Raw genomic sequence first — 26,057 nt, 5'->3', positions numbered from 1 at the left:
AAAGATTCGGATAAAAAATGGGTTACTTAATGCATTGCTTATTACCAACTTGTAGTAATAAACTGGAAGTAAACAACATTCATTTGGTTAGAGGATAGAGGGAGCCCACTGACTTTGGAAGAAACCAAAATCACAGCTGTTTGGTAATCTCGGAATACAGGGTGTCCCAAAGTATGTTTTTTTTTACAATTCAACATGTTTTGAACTGAAACATTTTGCCCCTGACCCATACAGAAAAAGTAAGTCCATAATTAGATTCCTCATCAAATTTCCCTTCAGAAAATCTATACTTTGACTATGGTAGGATAAGTAATTAAAATTTTACTTTTAGATTTTGAAGACATCCGCATTACTTACTACAGTGTTTACTATGAAAATGGATAGTTAAGTATGGAAAGTTTGTATTTTCTAGACTAAACCAATCACAAATGATTAAAAACAATTAGTAGAATTCTTTAGCTGTAAGGTCATGAGTCTTTTATGCTAAATAGAGTCAAAATCCAATTAACAGCATTTACAGAAGCATATTATGCACTAAAAATATCAATCCCATATAATAGAGTTTGTGTGTACCACATCCCACACCTCCGCCACCCTGCCCATTCTGAATTCTATGAAGTACAGTGTCAGTATTAAAAAGGCTAACAGAGTTGAACGTGCACTTTATTTAGCAATAAAATGAGAGCACAAGCATGATAATAACTTCTTGCTTGGTAGAGATATCATCATTTAATTTGAGTCGAATTTGGGAAAATGTAACATCGCCACCTTTTTTGGGTGGCGAGTTCAAGACGCACAACCAAGATTGATGAAATTCAAACTCCCTTGAGGAAGATATTTCCAAAATTGTCCATAGGGGGAGTACTAGTACAATCTTAAATATAAAACTTTGCAAATACAAGACCCTGAAAATGAACGATAATAATTAATCCAATTTAAGGGGCAGTAGCATCACGCTAACTGGAAAATATTAGACATTGTTTTCTATTTTATTGGTATGGAAAATCAAATTTGACACTCCTCTAAACTGCTCATTGTAAAGTAATTTACTGTGCTAGTTGGATTCCTTGTATCATTATCTTTCTGAAAATGTACACTTTTATGTACTTATCCTCATTGCTTAAAATATAAAACAATGTCTACAATTTTCACCTTAGAGTGACCATTTATGTCCATAAAACAATTCACTAGTTGAATGTACAAAACATGCTGACACATGAATAATTTACATTTAATTACAATTTATTTTATTAGGGTAATAAAAATATAATCCAATCCACTCTATGACATGATATGCATGTAACATTTCGTTATAAATTTGGCAGATGGCCGAATCCGGATTCGGCTTTTGGTAAATTCATTTTAAGCATGTATTAGAGAAGAAGGGATCAATGCTTTATCTATAGATGGCAGCATATCAATTTTTTAACGATATCATCATCTACCGTACTGTGATGCTCTGGTAACACTGTATGCCTCCCTCTTTTGATTACTTATTACGTTGTTATCATCTGATGTCCATAAAAAAAACCCGATATGCAGCCTTTTATTATGTAAAGCATTGATCCCTTGTTCTCTAATTAAAAAATAATGCATGCGTAACATGAATTTACCAAAAGCCGAATCTGGATTTGGCTATCTGCCGAATTCATAACAATTTATTAGCATACCCAAAAATTACCACTCACCAGGATGTTGAATTTGAACCACAGGACAGAATCCCAACACCTGTAATACTGTAAAAACATAAGCATAACGTGCTAACTATCGAGCGCTTTTGAAAACATGAAATTGTACCAAAGATGGCCGCTTTACCAACTGAGCTAATGGGGTTGAGACACACATTTGCAGGTTTACTTGTTCGAATATAACTATGTGTATCAATGATTTGCTCAAAACCCTTTTCACTTTTGTGGATGGGGATCTTTATGTTTGCATGTTTTAAAAGCGCTCGATAGTTAGCACATATGCTATAGCTATCAAGTTTTTACAATTTGTCACCTGACTCTGTTAATTTCATCACAGATCCTGCTTCCAGGATCTGTGATTTCATTGAGATATTTTCATTTATTATTGGTGTAACCTTGATATCATTGAAACTCTTATGGAAACCTTATTTTTAAACATTTACAGCACAAACAATAACACCCATTGCATAACACACTTATAATCAATGCTTCGATGCTTTATTATTGTAATTTAGCAATCCATCAAAACTTTGCATTGTTTAACTGTACACAAATTATATAATTACATTTTAAACACTGAGAAGTAGTTTGAACATAATAAATGTTTGATGTTTATGATATTTAAAATATTGCACTAAGAAACTACAGTGACATCAAAGTAAACAATAGTCATGCTTTGGCATGTTTGTTGTCATCTAGGATTTAGAGGAACATAATTATTTGATTGTACAACAGGTGGTGGCTAACTCTTTCATACCCAATGGTCACATTGTAAATGATCTTGTTTTGCACACACACCGAGGTACATTATTATTATTATTATTAAAAATTTCACACAAAAATATTATGTAGAATATTTTATAGATTCATATGTGTAAAACCAGAGAAATAAGATCTGCTAATTGGACGTCTTCGGATTATGTGACATACATGTAATCACACAGCTAAACTCCAAACATAAAAAATAAAACATTTTACAGAAAGGGGTTGAATGTTGTAATATACATTCCAAAAACATGTTTGAAAACTTGATGCAAACATTCTAACATAATGTTATCTAGAGTCAACAAATATTTTGCTAAAATTTTTGCCAAAATTTTATGACATTTTGACAACATTTTAAAAATGTTGTTGTAGTGTTTTTCATATTAAAATATACACATATATAAACGTTCATATAAATGTTTTTATGATCTTCATATAACCAGACATTTAAATGTTAATGACCACAGTGACAAATGTGATGCCACTCGCCCATTTTAGATGTCGAGTTCAAAGCACATGCCCCTATCATTAGCTCAAGGCAGTTTATTATTTCAACTATTTTACAGAATAAAAGTTCAGATAACAATGTCAGCTTTCTTTTGATACCAAATTTATTGATATAGACTAGTTTTTAAAGAAAATTTTAACATTTTTGCACTGCAAGCCACCAAAAATGACATTTCCCATTGAGTTTGTACATAGTGAGCCGCTGCCTCATGAGCCGCTGCCTCCACCACCCCTGACTTGGGTCATTGGATTGAATGCCATTCTGCTTCTGTTCAAGATACCTTCATGTAACTTTCCATAGTTCATCATTAATATATTAGCTTTCATTTGGTACCAAAGTTATTGCCATAGCTTCTTTACTTTCAAAGATATTCTCAAAAAACAAAACAATCATGGTGAAAAGTGTGACACCACCACCCTTTTTGGGTGTTCAGTTCAAAACGCATGGCCTTATACTTTCTCTTTATTCAAAGTGTAGCTTTAAGATAGGGTGCATATCATATCAACTTACTCTGAACTATACCATGGTACATGCTCTTACAAGATTATCACAATGAAAACCAAAAATGTGTTCCCAAAACACTAAAAGTGAGAATACCAAATTTTCAGTCTCTTACAATACAACATTTGATATTAGTATTATAGCATTGAGCACTATTATAGGTAATCATTTATTACCCCCTCATATTAAATTTCACATGATTTAATAAATATATAACTTGTATACACCATAATATACAAATATTCACCCTTGTTCCAATACAACATTAGATGTTAGTATATGCATACTATTATACAAATATTCACTGCTTTCTTCGGGTCATGGTTAAAATTATAGGCCCAAGGTGATCTCAAAACCATGCTATGACCCAAGGCGCAGCCAAGGGTCATAGCATGGTTGTTTTATATATCAAATAGTACCTTATATTTTCAGATTCGGCCATTATCGTAACGTTTCTTCTTGTATTTACTCCCGTTTACTTTTCGTGTTTTTGTACCAGTACCAATGCAATGTTGTCTTCTGCGGAATAAAAAAATTGTGACCCAACCAACTTCGCCCTGGAAGTAATATCCATCTGTAACACAGACTGATTATCAGCACCCAATATGCTCGTTAAATGGATGTACGCGGATGTTGAGATTGATTCTCTCAAAAACAGGGCATAGTTAAATCAATGCCCCCACTTTTAACCAATCAGATGACAAGGTGAGGTATACAGTGGAAACTCATTATAACGAAGTTGTCAGGGACAGAAAAATTGGTTCTTTATATCCCAATTTCGTTATATCAGGGTTGTAAAAACAATAAATAACAAAAGAATTTTGTATCTTGGTTCTGGAAAAATACTTCTTTATAACAGGGTTTTTCTTGTATCAGATTTCGTTATAATGAGGTTTTACTGTATAATGAGTACTATAGATAAGTACTTACCCATATTAAATTTCACATGATTTACTAATACATAAAATATGCTACCCGATTTAATCCACTCAGGCTAATGTCTGCAAATACAAAACTAAGATATAGCCATAAATAGGTTAGGTCATAGTTAGTCATAGTTACATGTAGTCATAGTTAGTCATAGTTAGACTATGTCACATATTGTAACTGCGCAACCAAATCATGCAGTTATAAACATGGGGTGTGGACTGATAGAAAGGGAATTTTTTACTTCATATAAACCTGATAACTGTATTAAAAAAAAATATGACTTTGGCCTGAGTGGACTGGATCAGGTCACATACCGTATTGTCTGAAATAAACGCTCCCCCTCTAATAAATGCTCCCCTCCCCCCCCCCAATTTTTCAATGAAAAATTGACAACAATGCAAACATTTCCATGTCATATCGTGTGAGTAACCTTAAAACTTGTATCAGTCATGTCAGTGACAATCGCTAAATTGCATGGAGAAAACCTAATATAACTCAAACTTCCATCCATTTCATTGCATTATTAATGGTAGAATTCTTGCTTGATGATGCACTTACGGGTGTAATTTTTTGTATTTACCACAAAAACATCATTTTCCACACGACTCTGTGGGCGCCACCATCTGTATAGTATTAGTATAGTCATAAATCCCTCCTTTCTACAGGAGCACCATCGGGAAATTGAACCAGATTTCTTTCACAAATGGATTCACCCATTTGAAATTCACACTCCCTCAGTGGAAGATTATGTTCATGTCTTCCATAGAGGGTGTATGGATTTCAACTGGAATAGCCGATTCACCATTTTTATCCCTTCATCCTATACATTGCGGAGGTTTTAGAAGCAACATGTCAGGAATTGTAAGTTTAATTGATAGGAAATAGCCCTGCAAGTAACTGATTATTATGTATTCAATGAACTCTAATAGACAGAAGGTTTTATTGAAAACAGATTGGCTGTTAAGAAATGTCATAAAGGAAAAATGTTTTTACATCCTAATGCCCTTTTAAGTTTTTTTAATAACCAATTAAAACCTTGTGTCTAAATTAATTGAATGCATAACAATGCAGTAGGCCTAATAATACTATATGGCGACACTTCAAATCTATTCTATCCAAATAAGTTGTTTGTGTGTAACTCATGGATAGGCAAATTAATGAACCTACTATTTTATAATACATAATTATTTCAATTCAACCTTGGCCAAGGTTGAACACTCGGCATGCTTGTAGCTTTGCGATAAACACGCAGGCATATATCACAGTCCAGAAGATACACACCCCATACATTGTGTATGCTTAGTATGCTAGATGTATGCAACAGGTACATTCCAACATGGTCAAGAATTACTTTTTGTGATCCACAGCATCATCCCCACCCCCCCACTTTTCTCAAAAAAAGTTGAGACTTTTGTATCACTGGAAATCTCTGGCTACGTAATGTTATGTACAAAATAGTTCTTGCAGAATAATTCGTTTAGCAAATATATCGTGAAATTTTAATTTTTCGTTCTGGTATATCAGTACGAAATTACAACACATTGTCTATGGAGCAGTGTAATACACATAATCATGCATAACTCAGTAAACGCATAAAATTGAATCAATTAAAATTTTAGGAATAAGCTTTTTTCGTGGATGTCTACTGAAAAATGTGATAAAAACTAAATATATTTAAACTTTTGCTTACAAAAATTCACATCATTGATGTCCCACTGAAAAAGTATTCCAGTGGTTAGCGAAGAAGGTCCATCTGTAATAGCTGCCAGGTGCCATACTTTTAGATGTACACAGTTTTAGAATGTAGAAATTATCAAATGTGAAACAGGGCAGCAATGGCAGAGAGGGCCTTTTTTCTCTAACCCCTTGATTTAGCCAAAAAGCATGTATTGGTAATGGCTTTCTTTACTAGAGAAGTTTGTTGAATAAGTTCATCAGGTTTGTTGGTTAAATAAATGAAATGACATTTTTGCTTGACAAAATCAAGTGAATTTCACTCACTATGAATGAAATATTGTAGTTAGTAAAAATTCACTTGGTTTCGTCAAGCAAAAATGCCATTTCGTTCATAGAGAAGTTCATCTTGTCAAAGCCAAATTGACCTGTTCGGTAAATTCCTTGCAATAGATCCCAGATGTCACCATTTGACATCACACAAACTTACAATGCGCAGTGGCAATGTTCATTGACAAGATGTGTGCATCGGGGTGACGTCAAAAAGACGACATCTAGGGTCTAACCGCAAGGAATTTTGGGATTTACCAAAAAGGTCAATTACTATTACTGATCCTTCAATCTGCTTAATTAAATTTGAATTGAACTTCTTCCAGAATGACTTTCTCTGCCAAAAATGGGCTATTCCATTTAAAATCCATACTACCCCTGTGGAAGATTTAGCTAAAGTCTTCCGCAGAGGGAGTATGAATTTCAAATAAAATAGACAATTGTGTAACTTCCATTTGAAATTTGTGGACAATACAGATAAACCTATAATACAGAGGAGAGTGAGTTTCAAAATGATTAACCCTGATCAAATACAATTGAAACACATACTGATACTCCTTGTGTGGAACATATTTCCAAAATCTTCCACAAGGGGAGTGTGGATTTCAACTGGAATTGCCCAATTGTGCATTTCTCATGACTTTGTTACAAATACAGCACCCAAGGCCTTAATTTTTACTGGGTATGTACCTCAAGACTGTATTATGTACTCCATAAAGAAATGATGCAGATCAACATAAAGTTGCATGTTAAGTTAACTTAATCGTAACAAGTATTCACAGGGGGTTTGTTGGCAACCGTAGTACTAACATCACTACTGATTTTGAAGTGAACCAATGTATAGTTATGTCATGGTCAATCAAGGAATTAGCAACTGCTGATTACAAATCACAATGAAGAATATTAAATTGCAGTGTAGTACACAAACACAGCATTTGTTACAACTGAAATACACAAACAAAAACGTTGGACTACATACTGGCCCCAACCAAAGATTTTAGACCCAAAGAGTCCCAAATCATATAATAGCCTTGTACATAACAATATGTAGGCTAAATCCACCAGTTGTCTACACTGCGCATGTACTTGTGTTATGTTTCGTAGTGATGACTGAATTACTTACAATTGGACTCATGAAAATATTGTCTCGCGACTCAAGTGCGACTAGTGGCACCCAAATACTGTGCCGTTTGTGACAAGATCATGCTCTGAACTCAGTCAAAAGGTCAATTTGGATACAACTGTGCAATCTTAGTGCAAGCAGAATCTAGTTGCAAAGTCCGACCATTATATGGTTGCAAAGTCTGACACTTTTTTCCATCAACCTAGACAGTTGACAAATGAGGGCACCTGTCTACACAATGGTGATTCTTCCATATTGGTGTGTCAAAAATGGAGAGCAAAATAGTGGGCGTGCAGCAGAAGTCGGCAAGAGCCCAAAATCTAACAACAATTTGCATCTAGGTTTGAGTGCACTCAGCACAATGCATTATACACAAAACACTCGAAACTTAAATTAGTGGGTGCATAGCGAGATAATATGGATGTTCACTACTTTGTTCTCCATTAGCGCCACACAAACATGGAAGAGTGGGCTCTCTTTGAATGTAATGTCTTTGGCCAAAACTCATTTTGTCATCTTCATCATGAGACTGTCGTATTTCAAAAGGCAGCCTTCTATCATTGTCAGCTAATTGTATTGAGATACCCTGCATAATTAACTTTATACATTAATTTTGGGGTATTTTCACAATACTATTACAATCTCATGTCCATTCAGTAATATAAAATAACAATATGAAATACAACATTGATAATAAAAATCACACAAGGCAGTCTTTTGAGAACAGAAGTATGTGATGCAGACGACAATTTGATATCCCATTTCATCTCACAACCAATCCAACATTCTAAATCATGTTGCAGGTCCAAAAGACAATAGACATATAATAGTTGTATAACCATGCATTATTTCTGGTAGTTTATCCATACAAGAATCACCATCATCTTCCTCACTAGTCATTGCTTTTCCACATGCAAAATTTTCACATCCAATTTCACCATTACCAAAGAATCCGAATAACGGTGTGTTCGGGAAGAGTTCGTGAAAAGCTTCGCTCTCCGCATTTTCCTCCTCATGGAAGTCGACACCTCTACCCACACATGCAAACATGAAGGCTACGCTTTTCTTCTCGCAAAGGCCGACTTTCTTCAACTTCTGGAGTTCGAGTTTGACATGTTCTTTTGAACACACATTGCTGTCAAGGAGAACTGATGCAGTATGGACATTGGGGCCTGAGAATGTCACACCAATCACTTTGGTCATAATTTCCTCCCTGCAAGAACATAAATGTCAACAACAGATGTTTTGAATCTTATTCAGGAACAGTTAATATTTACACCAAGGTAGAGGAATGGGCTATTCCAGTTGAAATCCATACACCCCCTGTGAAAAACATGACCTTGATCTCCTACACACGGAGTGTGAATTTCAAATTCACCTGAATTTTGAAATCTATGGCTCACTTGTGTGGGAGATTATTTAAAGGGCATGTATTCCATAGTGGGTTTAGGGATTCCAAATGAAATAGCACAATGGAGGAGGAGGAATTAGAGTAGGCCTTCTCAACTGGCGGCGCGCGCACCACTTGTGGCGCTTGGAGTAAGTCTATACTAATTTTTTTCACATAAATTTTTAACAAAAAAGGGGTGAAAATACCACATCTGGGCCTTTAGAAAGCCCTAAACTCTCATAGCACTGCCCCCTGAACCGTGGCCGGGGCTTTCACACTGGACCCCTCCAGGAACCATAAGGTGGGCCCCTGCCACCCGCCATGTGTTCGGTCGCGCCCGTGTTCCCTTGCAAAATCCTCCCTTAACATGTTGGCACTTCATGATCACTAAAACTTCCCAGTTGGCACTTCAAATAAACTAGTTGAGAAGGCCTGAATTAAGAGGGTAGGGACCTTTTATTCCAGGAAAAAGATGAACACAGTCTTTTTCAGTAAAAAGTGGGGAACATGAAATTTCAAATGAAGGAACACAGGGGAAGGGGTTTTATGGGCAGAATATTTGAACAAAAGTGAGGAACGCAATGTTTTTCATTTCATCAAATTGTGAATTCCTCCATTTCCTCCTCCCGCACTACTGATAGGTCCCTTACAGTGGCATGATTAGGCATAACAATGTGTATATATTGGGTGGATATGGCACCCCTTATATCAAATCAAGCCTTGGGATCTCCTCTATACATGTAGAACTCGTACCATATTTATATTCCTCCTGTTGAATTAGCTTAAACTGTCTTGATACTTGAGTGCAAACAACGCAAGGTCATGTTCCCCTCTGACACACCTTATAACCAATAGAAAGTTTTTTAAGCCTTAAATGTGAAACAAACTGTTTTCTTTCGAACTTACTTTGTCAAGTCTTGCTTTGTCAGCAAATCATCTCCAATAGCGCCAGCTATAACAGGGTCCCATCCGTAAGTCTCTCGAAAACTGGTCTGTAACCGTGTTGCCAAAAACTGAGCAGCCGGTGTATTACCAAACCCAAACAAAAGAACACACTTTATATCTGGGGTTTGCGCAATACCTAGTGCTTCGCGTAGACTGCCCTCCGTCAAAGATTTTCGTGTGACTTTTAGATGTTCGATATTGACCCCTTGCATTTTGGGAAATAGAATCGCTGTGGCGGCGCCATCACCTTCTGACTCTCCTGCTAATTGCATGTTGCGATATGTACCTGTATGATCAATGATATTGCAAATTGGATTATACTAATAAACATTGCACAAAGAAAAGTCATACTTGTTTGCATGGTCATAATTCTTAACATCATTGATTAAAGCCATATTATAACATTTGCTGAGGATGATGCCCTCAATATTATTCAAACGCAAAATATTAAATAGCGATTTTCTTTATCAAGTATTGCCTCGCCTGTTTGGGCCCAAATTAAAACAGGACATATCTGACAGTGAAAACTAACATTTTATACCAAAACATACAATTCTATTTCTTATGGAAATGTTATAATTTGGCTTTAAGAATAAAGACTGATAAAAACATGCAAAGAATTTTGTTAATTGCACTTTGATACTTCAATTGTGCAACAAAAAAAAATCCAAAACATCCAGATTTTAACAATTTGAAGAATGTGCAATATGAAAAGTTGCAAATTCAATCGGATCAAATGGTGTTAAATTGATTTGTCTGAGATGTTTAATCAGCAGACAAAAGAGGTAAACATGTTGTCCAAGTGCACAATAAAATGTGTTCATGACAATTGCATCTCCCTCTTCTACTGGGGGAGAGGAAGCAAGGATAAAACAATAATCCCGGTCAAAAGTAGTTGGAACACTTGTGTAAAAGTAGGACTGTTTTAAACCTGATTTCCGTTATACTTGACATAATAAAATTTCTCTTTCTTTGGTGTGAACTTGAAGTCTGAACTGTTTACTACACTACAAACCTCTCCCTGTCCCACCAATCTATGTCTAGCTAGGGGGCATGACCAAAAAAAATGCCCACATTGATCGGGACTGTGGGCATACTTGAAGTACCCATGTTAAAGTGTTCCAATATTTATTTCCAGGATTGTAGCAGTACATGTACATAATCAAATGAAGGCAAACAATTGCCTTGAAATGCCAATGATTGGTTTAAAAGCCTAGGATAACCAAGCAACCGAAAACAAAGCCAACAGTTTAAGAGGCCAAGGTATAATTATAAGCAGCCAAAGAAAAAACAACTTAAAATCAATGAATCCATAACAAGAGCAGTGGTGATGAAACACAAGAGCAGTTTATGACCCATCACCAGATGATGATTTAAAACCTTCACATAATGATAATCCATTGCAAAAGTGTTATCACCCCGGTTTCAACTGATACTTGAACCAGCAAGTCCAAGTACCTATACTCTGATCAGCTCATAATAGGTGGGACTCATAACATCATGGATTGATATAGAATGGTGTACACACAGTTGGGTGCAGCACTTATGGGAGCTGCGCTGTGCGTATTGCGTGACTGACGCACGCTTTTGTGAATTTACACAGGTGTAAGATCATAGATGGGACTTTATTGACTTGTACAGTAACAAAAACCGAATAATTCTCGCCTGTTACGAGCTGATTAAGAATAGCCAGTTAATAAAGAGCTCTTCACAGTATTTACACTAGGCTGAGCCAAAACCCAGAAAATGCTGCTTTTAACCCAGGTTGCTCCAGGCTAGTCCATATTAGCCCAGGTTGACCCAGAAAGAATTGATTTTCAACCCAGGTTGATCCAGGCTCCTAAATCACTCTTTAAAATTAGCCCAGTCTAACCCATGGCAGCCCAGGCTAACCCAGGAAAACCCAGGTTGACCCAGAGAAGACAAGTTTTGGTAGACATAAGCTACTCAACATGTCTGGGCCCAGCTACTCCCTTTGTTCTGCAAGTAATAAAAAGTTGATCTATGAGATAATACTATTGATTGGTATAGATAGGCTATGTGATCATGCATGGCAAGATGCTTTTACTTTCATATTATGTGTATGTTTTATGTTTGTCTGTCCTCTCTGTAGTAATGTTTGGATATTTATACCTCCATGATTAAACTGGTGTGTTAACAACTCCCTGGTTAGAGTGTAAGGTATTATGTGTAGAAGTACGTCCCTACTTCATGGTTTGGGAGATTTCTTGCTCATATAGACCTACAATTATGGGATGAGTAAACTTGGAATAAATCACTGGAATATTATATTTTTCTATAACATTAATATTGCTATGTACAGCACAAGGTAACAATATCGTTTGCCTCATCATTAAAAAAATTCCTGTCACAATAGGCATAAATATTTATCTGTCCAAGAGCCTAACTTTTTAAAACAGTTTCTTCGCACTTCTAAACTGTTTTAAAATATGATACAGTAGAGAAATATTTGAATTCACACCTATTGGGAGATTTGTTAAACTAATTAAGCAAACAAGTTTTGGCCTTTAAGAAAATTAAACAATCTGTCCGACCGACCCTACCCCTTGGAAGGGATCTATGGACAATCAAACAATCTTTTTTTGGGGGGGGGGGCCTAAGCGGCGGCAGCCTGAGCATTTGCACAAACATTTTGTTGAACTTTGAAAAGTTGCTATCGAGGAATTAACATGCAAATTAATATTAAAATTTGCATATATATATTCAAACCAATAGTTTACCCTACTTCCCCACTAAGCATGTACTAGTACTATAGTAGCAGTTGTTTTATGTGTGTTTTTTAAAGAAATTCTCCAGCATAAGACAACCCTTCATTTTTGGGCCTTGAGTTATATTTATAATATTATTAATAATTTAAATGATAATAATCCTAGGTCCTTTATTCCATAGAAAGACATTAAGTTGCAATCGGCAAACTGCTATCCTTTTTCCTCTAATATTAAAAGGGCACTTTAAAAACAAAGATGACCAACTTTTGATATTACCATAATTATGGTTTGAAGTTGAAGTAGTTCAAGTTACTAATCAATACAAAACTGCTCTTACTCATGTAAAACACTTGAACTAACAATGTACAGGTGAGAGCAGAGGTACTCAGAATGATGATTTGTATTGATTAGACCCATTATACTTTCAAGTACAGTAATAGTAAGCACATTGATTGAATCACAATTATTATTATTACTAGCTAGCTTTTATATCATGTGAGATTTTCTGAATAACAACTATTTTTGATTAAATGTAATCCTAGCTGAAATCAGACTATTTATTTATTTATTTATTTTTGAAAAGGGGCAAAAACCAAAATGTTATGTTAATTTTAATTATTTGTTATAGAAAATGAGTTTGCTAAAGTGAGTGAGTGCATGGACTGATATGAATTATGATTTGAAGAAGTTTTTACTCCTAGTTCCAGAAAAATATAGTACCAATTTTTCTAATATATTCCTTTATCTATACTAGCATAGGTCTATGGGCTTAATGGTTTATAATATAAGAAAAGTCAAAATTATAATTGAATGTAAATTTAGAAGCAAGTAGTTCAAAATCGGGAAGGTGCGAAAAATCACATATGCACAAACATTGCCACTTTAAATTAGCTCAAAAACTTTGTACTGTATTTTTCTGGAATCAGGAATACTACTATATGGACTCTATTTAAAAAAAAAAAAATTTAAGATTTTAAATTGGTACCTTCAAATTGGTCTCATCTTTGTGCAAATGGTATGTTAGATGTCTTTGAAATAATTAAGGTGAGGCACTATTTGTATAAAATTGTTTATTTAAATGGGAGGGACCTTGAGAGGTTATTCTCTATCTGTATTATGTCTATTGTGACAGGAATTGTTTTAAAAGATGAGGCAAACACTATTATTGTATACCTAGTGCTGTACAATATCTATATATCAATAAATAATTTATAGAAAAACTTTTTTAGATTCCAGTGATTTATTCCAAGTTATACTCATCCCCTAACTTCTTTTTTTAAGCCTATACACACTTTTTAATGAGCAAGAAATCTTCCAAACCAATACCTAAGTAGGGACGTACACAATACCTACCTTACCAGGGAGTTGTAAACACACTCGTATTAATCATGAGGTTTATCCCAACATTACTACAGAGAGGATAGATATGAAAATATAACAGTTTGAGAAAAGCATCTTGCCATGCATGATCACATAGCCTATCTATACCAATCAATAGTATTATCTCATAGATCAACTTTTTATTACTTGCAGAACAAAGGGAGTAGCTGGGCCCAGTTGAGTAGCTTATGTCTACCAAAACTTGTCTTCTCTGGGTCAACCTGGGTTAGCCTGGGTTAGCCTGGGCTGCCATGGGTCAGACTGGGCTAATTTTCAAGAGTGATTTAGGAGCCTGGATCAACCTGGGTTGAAAATCAATTCTTTCTGGGTCAACCTGGGCTAATATGGACTAGCCTGGAGCAACCTGGGTTAAAACCAGCATTTTCTGGGTTTTGGCTCAGCCTAGTGTTATAGATCAGATTGATTTTCCACTAAATGCAGTTTAAATTACTGTACAATTCAAATGTCAACCACACAAACCTATATGCAGTGTACAGGTGTTTCTGGCTTGTCTGGCTCACAGCACACTAATAAAGTTTACCCAGTGCATGTTGGGAATTACTCATTTCATCCTCTGACCCATCACTGAGCCACAGCAGTTTCATGAAATCATCCTCTGACCCATCACCGAGCCAAATTAAAGCAGTTCAAGAGATCAGGACAATTTTATACTAGTCAATTAAATCTAAACCTACCTACTGTTCCTGATGTCTGTATGCTCAACAAGTTGCATTGCTGTGGCAACCTGTCTCTGATTAAATCCAGTACATGATGAATCTCTTGCCACTTCTGTTGTCTGCCACTGTCAAAAGCAAATACATAAGACCATATACATAGGTATATAATTATATCACAAACATGAAGAAAAAGTTGTACACCATTTGCCCTTTCCACAAATCCGCCATCTTGCGAGGATCTCCCTGCAAACACAGACACAAAATGTGCATTTTTATTTCTTGCGCTTTTCTAGCAACGTGCCAGAATGCTTCTGCATGCAAAGTGTATGCAGTAATTAAATCATGCCTTTGACAGGCGTACGTAGACAAAACACACACTTTGCGAGTAGATTCTCATTTTCAGATAACCATGCAGAAGGTCAATAAGGGGTATAAGATGTAGTTTGAGCCATACCATAACTTACATCAACCATGATGCTCTGTAAGTTGCCAAAAGGCAATGGGGTATTCTAGCTGTAATCCACACCCCCCTATATGGATGACATGACCTTAATCTCCCACACAGGGGGTAAAGATTTCAAATGGAGTCACCCATTTAGGTAACCACATTTGAAATTCACACACATGTATGGAAGATTAAGGTCATGTCTAGAGGTGTGTGGATATAGCCCAATATCTGACTGAGAATATAATACTGATTACTGATGATACATCAGATACAGATCAAAATAACAACAAATTAATAAAAATTACACTACAGTTTGTCCACTTTGAAGTACTAAGTAAAGTAAGCAGTAAATTAAGCAGTTCCTGTGCGCCATTATGACACTCTGCTAGGCGCACACAAATGCATGTTAATATGTGACCCATGATACACTTACGCAAAATGTGTGTACCTTACTTCGTATTTCTAAGTGGACAAACCGAACAAGTGATGGGAATTTGGGAGCCAGTGAAGTTGTATAATGATCCATATTTTTTTAGAAAAGTATTAAAATAAGTCCTTTTGAAGGACAAATTCACAAAAGTCCACTTTTTAGTTCCCAGCATCCCCAAAAATCAATCCTGGCTATGGGTGAGTGCATATTTATGCAAGTACATCAACCAAAAGCTTGCAATTTGAAGCGGCACCCAATGTGCACAGACATCAATGACTTGCCAAGATTAACAGTACTTTATTACCGTAACCACCCGGGTATAAGCCCACCTTCAGGTATATAAGCCCACCCCCTAATTTTCAAAATATTCTGGGAACAAGGGTGCACTCGGCTATAAGCCCAGTACTAAATTTTGGCCAAGCTCTTAAATCAAGTCAATGCTTTTCTCTCCCATTTAAGAACAAATATGAAAAATATCAGTTGATAATTAACATTCCACACTTAGAATTGTAAGAAATTGACATAGATGATAGAAATTACTGGTACATTGGGCATATACAAATGGGGATGATTTTTCTTATTTCTAAATTCAAGTACTAGCCCCTCCCCGGTTATAAGCCCACCCCCATTTTTGAAGTGAAATCTGCCTTCTAGGGGGGTGGGCTTATACCCGACTGGTTACGCTAAGTTCTACTTACAAGCCACACCCAGGCATAGAGAAATGTCCTCTTTGCCTTGTACCAATGGTGTAATCAGTACAGCGCACCAGCTCTGTGAACATCAACACATGGTATGGAATACTCCATAGTGACTGCAAATAAGAAGATACAAATATCCATTACTATTTATGGATTTAAAGGTTTGTGCCCTAATTGTAACACAGTTTCTACCTTGTATTGAGGCCCATCACCCGAACACCAAGTTTTTAGTTGAATTGCTCCATTGGTATCACAGTGGCCCATAGGAGAGTACATAACCTCTGAGTGGTAACCAGGGTCTGATGATTTTTTTGCCACGAGATCGTGCAATTTCCCCACGCAATTTCATTTGCTCCACAAACTTCCACGTTTTCTCGCATGTAAATGAAAGCGGTCATTTTGTTGAAATGTCAGCCTTTTTCAAGCATCACAGTCATGTCAATCATTTGCTCTGTCTCGTACAAGTGTTGCTTATAGTTTGGCGTATTTGTCATCATACTAAATGTTTGTCTTTACATGTGTGAAGAAATTTTGAGGTATATATTTATGTTGGAAAAGCAAACAAGTGCATTTAAGTAGAGTTAACTAAAAATAGTGACTCGGTGACCACATCATGGGGAATAAGATTTGCAAGTGGTATCTTACACTTTGAAGCATGGGGAATCATTTCAAAATTATGCAACCTTGTCAAATGCTGGGACATTCAAACTAGAGGGCACTTTTCAAAATGGCCAACTAAATGCCTAAAATTGTCAACAAATGTCACAAATTGTGTGATTTAAATATCATAATTCTAAAAAAAACATCCTGTACATGATATGGTGTATAATTTAATATTTTGACATGTTTTGTCTTCTTCCTGTATTTTTTGTGTAATGCAATCTCTGCACAATTTGCTATTTTTTCCGCACAAATCATTTATCCCTGGTGGTAACCACCATACCACAATGTTCATGCCACCTAAACAAAATATATTTCAAGTCTAAAATTTCATAGGGTTTATGAGAAAAATATGAGCTTTCATCTAAAACCCAAATGTGTATTTTTGGTATAAAACAAATATAAATGGTCTTAACTTTGTGTTATGGTTGAAATACATGTATAATCACTCCTTGAAAGATCGTTCCATTCCGGCTCGTGGGATGGAACAATCCATCTGTCACCTTGCGACTATATTTGACTAGAGTCAATTTAATCATCCGTGAATCCATAGAAGATATCGTACCCTTTCCAGAATTCTTTGCAACATGATGCATTACCTCATTATAGCAAAGGACACTTATTACTTTGCACAGGTTCTCTTTGTTTTCATGTTGAGAAGAGACAGACTAAACATGGGACTGCCTTTTGAGGAGAGCAAGAGCAATTGCCCTCTCCTGCTCTCCTCAAATCTGATATAGGAGAGTGATATTCAGCTCTCCTTAGTTGACCATTCACTCCTTACATTTTATTGTAAATGCTCTGAACAGCTCTCCTCGAAAGCTCCAGAAGAGCTATTTAATGCTCTCCTGCAAATTCTAAAAGACAGTCCCTGCTATTAAAACATGGGTTGATAGTCATGAAATTAAGATATATTGCAAGATCTGGATATGCTCTGTTTTGTCACTATCAACCCATATTGCATTAAATAGCAAATCAGGACAGTAAATCTGCATGAAGAAATGCATTATGGGAAGTGTAAGATATCTTCATTGATGTGAACGTACCTGTACACATTCATCCAGATTTTCTCCAAAGTGGCCTAGGATGTGGTCTGAACCACCCTCGCGTGCTGTATTATAATTGTAGCTCACCCAGCCAATCTGTTCACGGCTTCTCAAAATAAGATCCACTTCTTTCTTCCACTGGTGACACACCCTGTCAGTACAGAGATTTAGCACAAATTAATTTTATAACCCAAGATTAAGCTGAGGGTACAAATTTCACAGTCCAACCTTTCTTATCCAGCCATGATGGGACCAAGTATTGGCTGAATATGTGAACAATCTGGATAAGCGAATTACATGTATATGTAATTTTGTATTGATCAATATCTGAAGTGCATACATGATTTGAGACAGCAAAAAACTACTCACAACAATGGGATAATAAATTCACTAAAAGATGGTATTTGAGTGCTGTATGCCACATAATTATAGTAGTATGTCCTTCTAAATGGTTCAGTGCATTACATCATGCAGGGTATTAAAGCATTGAAAACATCACTGTGTTTGCTCCTACATGTACGTGTTGGTAGATAAAGTAGATTTAAACTGCATGAGGATGTGTGTTGTACACATCAATTGAGGTTTCTCAATATACTTGTGCTGAATGACAGTTTAAATCTACTTTACATGTTTTGCTATGATGATCACATATTTGGATAACAGATCTATATTGGTCCGGATAAGAGGGGTTGGACAGTAACAATAATAGTGCATATGTTTAAGATGTATACTGTGTTTCCTGGTCCAGTAAATACCTGGGAAATAGAAATGTCTTTAAAAAATGTTCTCAGCCTCTTTTGCTTGCATTGGTTCATTTATGGGAAAACAACCATGCTCGGGCTTAATTTTGGATTAGGGGACGTGCAGTCCCCAAAAGCTTACTCATGAATGACATATATCAAATTTGACAAAAAGACCCGAAATTATATTTTATATTCTCTTATAATTTTTTTTTCTTTTCAAAATTAAGGAAAATTTTACCAAACTGGAGATTTTTGGAGAAAATTTTGAAGAAGCCCCAATCTCTAAACCAGTTTTGGAATAATTCACACCAGATCAGAACCTATATGTAAGAATCTGAAAATGTACCCCAATTTGCCTCAGATGTCCACGCCCACCTTTACACTAAGAATGTCGCATGGGGTAAACACTACAATCATGTATAACAAACCTAATACCTGGTAACCATGGTAACACACCTACCTGGCACATTTGACTAACTCCAATGCTGGCAAATATGACAACATATTTTGGAGAAATTCATGAGATTCTGTCATTATCCAGGTGGAAGCAGCAATTGCTTGCTCCGATGTCCCTGCATCATCATCTACTGTTGCCATGGTTTCTTATTTATCAACAATGCTCTCACTTTAACCTGTTGGAACAATAACAACAAAGTCCATAAATCCATATACCACAGCATTATGTGGTCTTGTTTTACTAAGAAGGAGCTTTAGCACCAAGCTGGAATCTATCATAGGGGTTCATCTGGGAGTGGACCAATCTAAAACATATCTGAAGTAAAAGTTGGTGCCCTCTGGGAGACATTGATTTTTGGTGGGGTCAAGTTATGACTGAAATAATAAACTGTCATTTTTGATCAGTCCTAGAGTAGCTAATTGAGCTCAGACATGATTGATGAGATATACCGGTAAGTACTATAAAGTCAGCACTACATGTATCTACCAACTCCAACAAATTGGACAGTAAAATATTTATAGTTCCCCAGCACGGTTCCCATTTTGGGGCCCTATAACTTTGTTTGGAAGCAAGATATGAATTTGATTTCAGCAAATTTGACATTTACACCAATAAAACCCAGAGTAGAGCATTTTAAAATTCTAGGGGTGTGGTTTGGGAGAAAGTTGGACTTTCGCACGACGATGCACTTTTCATGCCAGCCCCTTGAATTTCAAATTGACGCTGTGCAAAAATAAAACGGGGTTATGAGGCTCATATTTTCAGGTTTTTCATTTCTCATTGATAGATCAATACCCAAACTAAAAAAAAAATGAGGTATGGTGTACCCCTCTTGGTCACTTGGCATGGAATGACCCCTGGTTAGATGTGAAGCTACCAGTGAACAAATTTGTGACTAGAATACATTTTTCGAGCAAGTCTCAAACGTTGGTACCCCCATATAAAAAAATCAAGAAAGAGGCTCATGTATTAGCAATATGCACACTTAAACCCTGGATTCATTGACTATATTCTATCAACGTCAACAAACAATAACTTCGTATCAGGGAACTTATAAGTTATAGTTTCTTCCCCTGGACCACCAAAGCCTTGAATGACTGTCTTGCCCATATTAGATTAAACCACAGAATTAGAGGAGAACCGGGACTCGATCGCCATCTTGAGAATGGAGCAAAAATTGGGGTATTCGGTTTCCCTCGGAATGCGCTCGAGGCATTCGTTGTCATGCACACGCGACATGGATGATGGGTGCATTTGAGAGACGTACTGCGAGTACCAGACGCTTCAGGTGAGACGCAGAATTGTTTTTGTTTGTCTCCGTGCACCATCGGCAAGGACCCGAATACCCCAATTTTCAACCCATAGCTGGACGGCACGATTATGCGTGGCAGTATAGGGAGTCCCAGTTCTCTTTTCTGTGGATCCAACTAAACTAACCAACTTTAAGACAGAACTCCTCAAATTCTTGGACAATCAACTCATAGCCCTTAACATACCCAGTCACTAGGTATGCCAGGCAAACCTTAGTTAACACAATTGCTAGTCAGCCAAATTCCCCGACAATGTCAATGCATATTTACATAGAAATTTAAAACAACTGGCCGAAGAAGGAAACCTACATAAATATGAGAAAGGTTTTGTTTTTAACACAAGACCTAAATATGAATAATACATAAATATGTTTTCTATACTTCACTTGACCCAAATATATGATTTTTTATGGTGATAAGACAATCGCACATGGAATTTTAGAGGATTTTGATAGCAGTTCCATTAAAAAAGCTGCTATCATAATGAGACTAAGATCTAGAAACACCCCGAAATGCCGTTTTGGGGAATTTTGCTAGCTGAATCTTTTGATGAAAGTCAATCTTTGACAAGATGTAACTTTGCTACGGAAAGTGCTATGAAAAAAAGGTTTTCAGTTTTGGCTTTGTTTACTCAAGGGCTTTAATTATATATAAAATGATGCAGTTTGATGGCAAATTTGAATTCACCTAGCATACCTACAGTCACTCAAACAACTAGGTCATTTAGGTCATCAACCTCTGATGTGATGCAATAATCTGCTTAATTGGAGTACAGTTTCCATATCCAGCATGTTATATTGATCAAAAAGTCTATATCCTCAACCTAGGGCCAGGCCACTAATAACCGACGATGGATATATAGAACGTGGAGCTATCTCAAAATGTGTCAGAATCAGTGAAGCATGACACCATGTAAAGCAATGGAAATTCGGAAGTAAACAACACCGGTCATGATGGGTTTAGTGCCTAAAAAAGTTGCTCATATGACACATCGGCGAATTGTTAGCATGGTTAATAACCTCATAAAACTTAGCAAACTTTGCTCTGAAGATACAAATAACTGAGTAAATTTTGGTATTAAACATTAAACTTCACAAAGAATTGTTTTAATACATTTGAAAATTGGCGGCGATTGAGTGACTGAAGTAGTTAACTTATAGTTCCACACTCTATATCTTCTATCCACACAGTAACTTTCGTGTCGTCGTGGTTAGTAATAGTGGCGATCCTGACTTTTAGACCACCCGAGCTATATAAGGAACAAATTGCAAATTTATCATATTAAACTTTTGCAACAAGGTTAAACATGTCAACTGTACAAACATACCTTTTATTCCATCGAGCAAGCTTTATTTTGTTCTAAAATTCACGTTTTTATAGCTATTTTTGACGTAAAAGAGCTGGTAACAAAACCGGTGATGCCAGCTCGAAGTTTTCGCGTAGCACAAGCGCTTGATGTACGCTCGTGTTGACGGTAATTTACGCTAGCGCATCATGCATTTTCAAGCGCGTTTGACATCGTATAACTGCGTGACGCAATTCTGCATTTATTCAAGATGGCGAATCTCTCGAAAAACGTGATGCATTTTACCCCGTAATTTCCCTCATTACTCAAAGCCCTGCCCTCTTTCCAATATTTTAGCTTCTTGGATACCATCGGAAACATAGATTAGTAATATTAGGTAGGTCACTGTATTCTTAAAGATTTTTTAGATGATTTTTACGATGAAAAAATTGATGTTTTAAGCTTCTTTTTAAAAATTGGTTTTAGCTTGTTAAAAATCGGGTAAAAAATCGTTTTTAGCTTGTTGGATATTTTTGCTTAATAGTTTAAAGCTTGACTCCTTAGATGAAACGTTTAGTTAAAAGCTTGTTAGAATATTAAACCTTGATGAAATAGTAATATTTGAGCCCTATATAGCGCGGGTGGTCTAAAAGTCAGGATCGCCGTAATAGTAGACAGATATCTCGTTCAAGTTGTTATGTAACATTTTATTTTGTAAGCTTACATCACATTGCTATTAGTATTGATCATGTACGTACATGTTTGCGTACTAATATTTTACAAAGTACCAAGTCTATAAAACAAAACAAGCGGAATTTATTGTCTCTAAAGATCCATGCACTGATTTATACCTTTTATTATCGTCAACAGATTTAAATATCCTCCACAACAACATCACAAGAACTAAACATCACAAGACTTCAATCAGTGGTCGCTGCCATTTTTGTTTACCCCGATGGGCGATACGTCATTTCTGATTAGGAAATGTGATGTGTCGAAACGCCCAAGACTATTTGGGCAGCGGGAATTTCCCATTTTTGACTTTCCCCATTTCCCAGTTGTTGTTGTTGTTGTTGTTGTTGTTGTTATTATCATTACTATTATGATCATTAATATTATTATCATTAATATTATTATCATTATTATTATTATTAGTGTTATTATTATTATTATTATTATTATTATTATTATTATTATTATTATTATTATTATTATTTATTTTAACCCCCCTTCTCTGTGAACCAAAAACTTTTGACCCCCCTTAATGGACCAAATACCTTTTTGTCCCCCTCATATTTATATAGGTACCGGAACAAAATATTTTGACCACCCCCCCCTTTCCTCCATTATAATCCCGGGATATAATGTACCGGTAGGCCTACTATTATTCATCAAAGGACAAGGGAAACATAGGCCTAATCGATACTAAAACTTGTATTCATGTGCAGTGAAATTGTACCCATGTCATTGATATAACAAGAAGAGTCTTTCAAAAAGACACAGTTCACGGATCAGGTGTATAGAAATTTGTTCTTCCATTTTCATATCTAACCTGCTCTGCACTGATCTTACAATAAATCAGTGATTTGAGGCATAATGACTTCTACATCTTCTGCCTATATAACTCTCCATCCAGCAAGAAACTCATTATCACTAGTTTCTATCATAGGCTTATTGAAATTCAATTAATATACCATGCAGATAATAACCTTGGCCCAATAATTATTTGGGATCCAATTAAGATAAGCAAACATTACTGGGTAGATAACAGGAATTAAGTTTTGTCAGTTGGAAGGAATTGAGTAAATCGCCTGTATCAAAATAGCAGTGTATTTTTCATATAGGGCCTAGGCCTATGCAGTAATATGCTCAGCCTTATCACAAAATAAACAAAAGCATTGACCTTACCCACCAATCAGTAAAGCCTATTATAATCATGTGATGGTTCAATCCAATAGTAAACATGCTTAGAAAAAGGCAAAAAAATAGTCCTGGCTGCCATTGTCTCAATACAAGATAAGATGTGCTAAAAAGTCCTTGTCATGTGGGGCCGGATTAGACAAAGGGATACAACTGGGTATGAGGCATTAGGAATTATTTCCTAGCCTCATAATCACAATGTTGATGGGCTACAATAGTTATTCAATACACAGTGTATGTAAGGGATAAACTGTGCATATGAGATATGGGTTCAAGTGGGGGAAATGTTCACTGCCGTGAACAAAAAGGTGTCGTCGTCGTCCTATGAGTCATGGCTGACCCGTTGTGACCCATTTGATGATATCATTCCAGCTATTTCGGTCTTGTGCAAGACGATAGGCTGCAGTAAGAGATAGTCATGTACACTCTTTGATTCCATCTGACCAACGTGTCTTCTGTCTACCTCTCCTGCGATGTCCTTCAACATGACCTTGAACAATGATCTTCTCCAAGCAATCTCCGTCTCTTCTAGAAACATGGCCAAAATATTGAAGTTTGTTCCGGTCAATCTTCTGGCATAATGAGGTGTGGTCTCCTATCTGGCTTCTGACAAATTCATTTGTTTTGTGTTCTTTCAAGAAATTCTCAACATTTTCCTCCAGCACCACTGTTCCAAAGCTTGGATTCTAGATCTATCTGCTCTTCCAATAGCCCATGTTTCAGACCCATATGTGGCAATCAGGAAGACCAGGGCATCCATGATGTTCATCTTTGTTGTTCTAGAGATTCCTCTATCTTTCCAGATGTCTGTGAGTGCAATGGCAGATGTTCTTGCCATAGCCAAGCGTCTTTTGATTTCCTGGGAGCTGCCTCCTTCCTCTACAATGAGGGATCCAAGGAAGTTGAAAGTATTAACAACCTCTATGTCCTCTCCACCTGCCTTCACTTGTTGGTCTACGTTTCCACCACAAATCATGACCTTTGTCTTCTTGACATTGAGAAACAATCCATACTCCTCACTGCCCTTCTTAACTCGGTTAATGAGATCTTGTAGATCAGAAGCTGTTCTTTCAATGAGGGTGGTATCATCAGCATACCTGAGGTTGCTTATTTGTCGTCCTCCAATTGAAACCATACCCTCGTAGCCATCAAGTGCATTCCGCATGATATGCTCGGCATATATGTTGAACAGGTATGGTGACAAAATGCATCCCTGGCGTACTCCTTGGCCAATTGTAAAACATTCACTATATCCACCTTCTGTTCTTACTGTGGCTTCCTGTCCTTTGTATAGAGATCTAATCAAATCCACCACATGTGAAGAGAAGCCCATATCTTTCATGATGATCCATAATTTTCCATGTTGGACACAATCAAATGCCTTGGAATAATCAATGAAGCACAGAAATAAAGGTTGCTGGAATTCCATGTTTTTCTCCATTAGGTTTCTCAGGTTTCCAATTTGGTTTCTAGTTCCCCTTCCTCTCCTGAAACCTGCCTGCTCTGGTGGTAACTCACTTTCTAGATGACCCCTAATTCTTTCAGCAATGATATGGAGCAGCACCTTGCTGGCATGAGAGATAAGAGATATGGTACGGTTATTTGCACATTCCCTTGTGTCCCCTTTCTTTGGTAGCGGGAGAAACACTGCTCTTTTCCAGTCTTCCGGCCATTCTTTACTTCTCCATATCTTGTTACAGAGTTTGTGGATGATGGCGACTTCTTCAGCATCACTCTCTTTCAACAATTCTGCCTGGATGTTATCAATTCCGGGTGATTTACCATTCCTGAGTCTTTTTATGGCTTGCTCAACTTCACACATCAAGATGTCTGGGTCAGCATTTGTATCTTCCTGATCAGATTCTACTTCAGGTGTATTTCCTTCTCTAGATGCATACAGGTTTTCACAATACTGTTTCCACCTCGTTTTGATCTCCTCTTCTTCTGTAAGGATGTTGCCAGCTTCATCTTTCAGCACATTGAGCCTGTGAGTTGGTTTGTTGGTCAGTAGCTTGATGTTTCTATACATGTCCTTGGTGTTGTTTGTTACACTGTCCCTTTCAACCTCGGCACATTTCTGCTTGATGAAGTCAGTTTTATCTTTCCTGACCTGTTTTTGTATTTTCCTGCTCAGATCACGATAATCCTGGCGGTTATCATCCTTATCAAGTCCCCTTTCCTTTACTTTCCTTCTTTTATCCGCCAATTTGAAAACCTCTTCTGAAAGCCAGGGCTTTTTCATGTTCTTTCTTTTGGGGAGTGTCTTCTGTGCTGTATCTGTAATTACAATTTTGATTTCTTGCCACAGTTCTTCTGGTGTGGACTCCTCTGGATCATCTTCCAATAGCTTCTGGAACCGATTCTTCACCTCAACTCTATAGCTGTCACTGATCTTACTCACATCGTATCTGGTAGGCTTT

General features: G+C 36.6%; 1 protein-coding gene across 1 annotated transcript; it reads right to left on the bottom strand.

Annotated features, from left to right (window-relative positions):
- Nucleotides 1-6,139: 6,139 nt before the first annotated feature.
- On the bottom strand, nt 6,140-22,669 carry LOC140171284 (F-box only protein 22-like). The gene is made up of 7 exons (XM_072194515.1): nt 22,569-22,669; nt 19,126-19,297; nt 17,923-18,073; nt 16,217-16,329; nt 14,659-14,765; nt 9,816-10,140; nt 6,140-8,732 (listed from the first exon to the last, which is right to left on the bottom strand). The coding sequence occupies exons 2-7, from the start codon at nt 19,260-19,262 to the stop codon at nt 8,312-8,314; spliced, it is 1,254 nt and encodes a 417-aa protein (XP_072050616.1). The 5' UTR covers nt 19,263-19,297; nt 22,569-22,669; the 3' UTR covers nt 6,140-8,311.
- Nucleotides 22,670-26,057: the final 3,388 nt, after the last annotated feature.

The sequence above is a fragment of the Amphiura filiformis genome, chromosome 15, assembly GCF_039555335.1.
Source record: "Amphiura filiformis chromosome 15, Afil_fr2py, whole genome shotgun sequence".
Classification (NCBI taxonomy): Eukaryota; Metazoa; Echinodermata; class Ophiuroidea; order Amphilepidida; family Amphiuridae; genus Amphiura; species Amphiura filiformis.
This window is presented reverse-complemented; position numbering and strand designations above follow the sequence as displayed.